Source organism: Apteryx rowi, unplaced genomic scaffold, assembly GCF_003343035.1.
Source record: "Apteryx rowi isolate R43461 unplaced genomic scaffold, aptRow1 scaffold_472, whole genome shotgun sequence".
Classification (NCBI taxonomy): Eukaryota; Metazoa; Chordata; class Aves; order Apterygiformes; family Apterygidae; genus Apteryx; species Apteryx rowi.
The window spans coordinates 146,405-151,515 of NW_020450730.1; the positions used below are offsets into that span (position 1 = coordinate 146,405).

Below are 5,111 nucleotides of genomic sequence, written 5' to 3' on the forward strand. Positions count from 1 at the left end.
TATTTAAAAAAAGTCACACTCCAACTTCCCACTGGCTACTGGACAATTCAGCAAATTTGAGTGAGGCTGGTCTGCTCTGAGCTTTAAGGCTTTGTCTCCTAAATCCGAATGCCAGGAAATAGAGGCTTGGCTGTCACTAAGCAGCTTCTTCAAAGCCAGGATTGCAGAGCTCTGCAAATTCTCCATGCTGGTATTGCCACGGATGAAGTAGTAAGATCAAACATCTCCRGGATGGGTCTTTTCCAAACTTCTGCCCCTCCTCAGCTGTATCCCAACACATCCTTGTACAGTTCTGGAACTCTTTCAGGATCCACGGGCCTGGGCAGGAAATGTGTGAATTTCTGGTGTCTTCTGGACCGTGCCCCATCTCTGGGGGTACCGTCTTTGTTAAGTGCTACGAAGTATCGCCGCCCTGAATCTCCATGTTTGTACACGTTGGATGAGTAAGTGTTGTACCAGTTTTCCTCAAACTGCTCCCTGAAGATGCACTCAGAAGTTAGCTTCTCCTACAGAAAGGAACAGAAGAAAAATAGGAAGTCAAGCCATTTTCAGCAATCARTGACTAAATACCTCAACACACTTACAAAAAAACCATGATAAAAGTAAACAAAATATTTTAGGCTTTGTGCTGCCTTACTGTTCATTCAAATGTTAACAGATCAAACCCCAAAAGAGTATGTAGACACGAAATGGAGTTTGGAAGGCTAACTTATCTTTTACTCATTTGAAAAGTGGACCCCTTCATACACAGTTTTGGATTTGAACACCAGTTATATGACTCCCTCTAGGAGGGCATTCCTCATGTACGACTTAGCTAAAATTCACTTGACCTCCAGGAACTGTATTACAGAGAGGTCTGTCCTGGGGTATCTACCCCTTCTAGAAAAGAGATCTGGTGGATGGATTCAGGCACTACGTTACAGATCAGCAAGGTACTGGAAAGTGTTCTTTGTGGTATACTTTACTTCTCACATTTTAAACAGGACTGACCACAACAAATAGTAGGTGGTTACTGCTTTCCTTCTGTGGAGAAATACTGTTATGACACAAAGGAAAGCTATCATAACCTCAGTTTAAGCTGTATGGTCCAGTGTAAGTGCAAGAACTTTGCCAGCAGGTCACCATTTTTTATTCAACCAGAACACCAAATACCATGAAAGCCTTTAATACTAATACTTTTAGGCCAAAACCCAGAAAGGATGTCGATGATCCATAAAGTCACAAATACTGATAACACACACTTTTCTCCTTTCTGTTTAGAAAGTATTCATCACTTTCAATATGAAATATGAGGTATAGCTAAACTATAAATAAGTTGGTCCCAGAAGCAATAGAAACAGCAGTGATGAACTTGAAATATCTACTTGCTGGTGAAAAAACTATGCCCTAAAACAATGAGGCATTAACTGGGAGGAGAGACAGAATATTTTATCTCAAGACATTTTAAAACTTGGAAGGAGTGCAAGACCATTATTACTGTATTAGTACTGGGAAAAAAAAGAGAAAAAAAAAATCAAAGCTTATATTTTACAGTGTCAGGTTGAAGTTATTCATTAGGATCAGATAACTAAAGAGTACAAGCTTGTTTTCATTCTTAGACACAAATATTCCAGCATTTGGACCAACAGGCACTGCTGGTACTCTTGCCCCATTCAGATTTTGCAAATAACGGTGGTATACAACTGTGACATATGGTATTGTCTTTCTTTTCCCCCCAACACTTGAAAGAATGCTTTTACATTAAAAAGCTGGTACCTGGAAGTATCACCTGTTGATTTATAAAGGTGCATTAGGCTACACGTAAAGTAAGTCAGGGTATTATATTAATTGTTGATTTGTTCCATAGCTATCCTTTTAACTCTTTTGCACATGCATTAAATATTTTTAATGATAGAATATGTGCTGACCATGACAGTCCTGCAGGGTTAGTACTTACAAAGAAAATTATATACCAGGCAACTTAAAGGCTTTTTAAATAGCTAGTTTAAATAGCTCTTTTTGTCTTAATTCAAGAGGAATATTTCTTTTCAGTTTTCTTAATCTAAGACAGAGAAAATTTTCCCATCAAATCTTCAGCATCCAAGCCAATACCACATGCTTTGAGAATTTAGCATACTTTTCAACAGGAAAAGATGGTCATGCTTTGAAAGCGAAGATTACCTAAGCTAGCTGCCTGAGGTGTTTGCTCAGTGCTAGTAAGGTAGTTAAAACCTGAACATGTACAAACTGACCCGAAGGTAGTACTTACAGATCCATAGAGTTCTCCCTTCTCGTTCATTCCAAGGTAAAGGCCACTGTCCACACCTCTGATGCTGACCAGTCCCACCGCCACGCTGATGAATTCTAGGATACCTGAACATACACCCAAAGGAAAAAACAAAAGAGATGGCTTTAATTCAACCTGTGACAAAAAATAAAAATAAAATAAAAAAAAATCAAGAAATACATCCAAAATACAGTTGAAAGCAAGGGGAAAACCACATTTTTTATAATAAATGTGGCTTACATTTTCTGAAATTTCAAATATTGAATGGAAATGTTTATAGCTTTCACAGGAAAGCAGTCTGAGAAGTCACATCTTGGAAGAATGCTACATTCTTTAAAGAAACCTTTTTATTTTGAATAAGAAAGGATTCCATTCATCACTGAGGCTAAAGCCTTCAGTACTATACAGTTGCAATCTATAATGACTATAGACTATTTGCTGAACTTCCCACTCAAATACTGGAAGATAGGTTTGAATAACCCCAAAATATATTTTACCTTCTCTATAGCATTATCTTAAAAAAAACATTTCCATTATTAGACCATTTGAATGGAAATCAAAGTACAGATGGGAATTTTATAAAACAGAATCTACCCACAGGAAAAAAAAAAAAAAAAAAGTATTTGCCAGACATCTTATCTAGCATATGGGCCCACACCTCTTGACACAACTTGCTATCATCAGTGCAGGCTTTTCATGTGCATGAATTATGTTGCTTATTTTCTAATGTTTGAATTATAGCACTATTTATACTACATTGGTCCAAAACATAATATATATTAATACAAAGTAATCAGGAGCATGGGGCATTATTTGAAGCCTGCAGTTTGGCAAGTATATGCACAACATATTTAACCAATTGATATGCACAGATTACATTACATATGAAATATGAAAGAAAGGGAATGTGTGAACCGGCTTTTTGAAAGTGAAAAACATAAACAAAGCCTCAAAAAGCAGTTGTTCTAGAATCATACCTAAGGTTTTGCTGTGCAGCAACAAACCCACACTACATTTAAAAAAATCTGAATCTCAGGAAAGTGTTTAAATAGTGTGTTTGAGTTTGACTATGTCTTTTTGTCTATTTTCTGTATTTGCGACTACTCTTTTTCATTCAGGACCATTTTTCACTCTAAGACAGATGGACTGTCTGGACTATACAATAATTTAAAATGTTTTGAATTTTAATTGCGCTTTGGCATGTCTCTTATTTATATAACCAAGCAGCAAAGGAAATAAATCCTTTACAAAGAGTAAGCATTCAAAATCCTACTGCGTGTAAATCATCATAGGTTTTCCAGTTCCTAAAGCACAAAATCCCATAAAAAGAGGTGGAGGTATTTTGTCTTTCTGGTATCATTTTCAAAGCCACCCTTTTTCAAAACTATAATAAGCAGGTGATTCAACCCACAAAGCAACCACATCAGACAAACCTGCAGAGAATAGTGGTAGCATAAAGGAAGAACATTTCTAAAAAGCCCAATGAATGTTTGATCTGGGGCTAATTTTTTTTTCTTTTTAAGCAAAGATTTATTTCATGTTTACATGCTGTAGGAAATCTTCCTTCTGAGAAGAACTTTCTGTTTGACTACTGCTCTTTCACTTCTGAAAGCATCCATGTGTTATAAAAGCAATTAAGAGCCATTCCAGCAGATTGTTTTGACTATTAGAAAGATGATAGGAAACTCTTTAATCACCTTTTTATGACTGCTAAATCAATGCACACAAAAATTCGCATGTAGTTGACAACAGCAGGTTTGTTCAGATGCTCAGCTCCTACACCCATTATTTAGGATTTACTCTTATATTGCAGTAAACATTTACATTCTTGAGTTGTCCTCTCCTCCTTTTGGTTTATTGACCGAAAGTACCATGAAGCATTTTAAGTATTTGAGCAGAGGAGGCATTTCAGGCCTCCCTGCTTCAACTTTCTSCTCTGCAAAACAAAGCAGTCTGATGCAGAGGAAAGGGTCAGAGCGACTTAGTCCATGATCTGTATTAATTTATAAAGACTCAAGACACTGCAATACAGCTAGTCTATACAGAGCGCTGTGACTGACCCGATCTTTCACTTTCCCCATGAAGCCCACAGGTGTGTGCCTGCGCTCACACGCACCCGGCACAGGCTGAGCTGGGCACACACGGGGGTCTCACAGCTGGCACAGGGTGCACAGCCCTCTCCTGCACCCTCGCTCTGACGTCTTTGAGCAGGAGGGCGCAGCCAGTGATCAGCCCAGCCTCTCACCCACCTGCCCCAGCACACCAGCATCACACCTCCTTCACAGGGGCATGTGTGCACACGCTCACACATGTGCACATACACAGGTGCACACACACGTGCATATGCACACACATCTACATGCATATGCATGCACACACATGTACATATACAGGTGCACATGCATACACACATACACGCACATGTATGTGCACACATACAGGTGCACATGCACACACACGTACACACACGCACACATATACAGGTACACACACACACACATGCACACACATATAGGTGCACACACACACATGTGCACATACACACATGTGCACACACATACAGGTGCACATACACGTGCACATGCACACGCACGCATGCAACACATATACAGGTGCACATGCACACGTGCAGACACAAACACGCACACGGGCACATACACACACACGTGCACGGGCACATGTGCACCCCCCCGCCCCATGCACCCGCCCCGCCGCGGCGGGCAGCTGCCTACCGAAGAGGCTGTGGTCCTGGCGGGTGCCGCGCACGCTGCCGTCGGGCAGGATCTGCAGGTGGAAGCCGGTGCGGCAGTAGAGCTGCCGCCGCCGCAGGATGCCCTGCAAGTGC

At 40.2% G+C, this 5,111-nt stretch overlaps 1 protein-coding gene across 1 annotated transcript; it reads right to left on the bottom strand.

The window, feature by feature from the left end:
• Nucleotides 1–260: 260 nt before the first annotated feature.
• On the bottom strand, nucleotides 261–5,110 carry FGF20 (fibroblast growth factor 20; the record flags this gene model as incomplete). Its single annotated transcript, XM_026078181.1, has 3 exons — nucleotides 261–506; nucleotides 2,249–2,352; nucleotides 4,999–5,110. Coding segments are annotated over 3 exons (462 nt in total), but the record flags the coding sequence as incomplete, so codon positions are not given.
• Nucleotide 5,111: the final 1 nt, after the last annotated feature.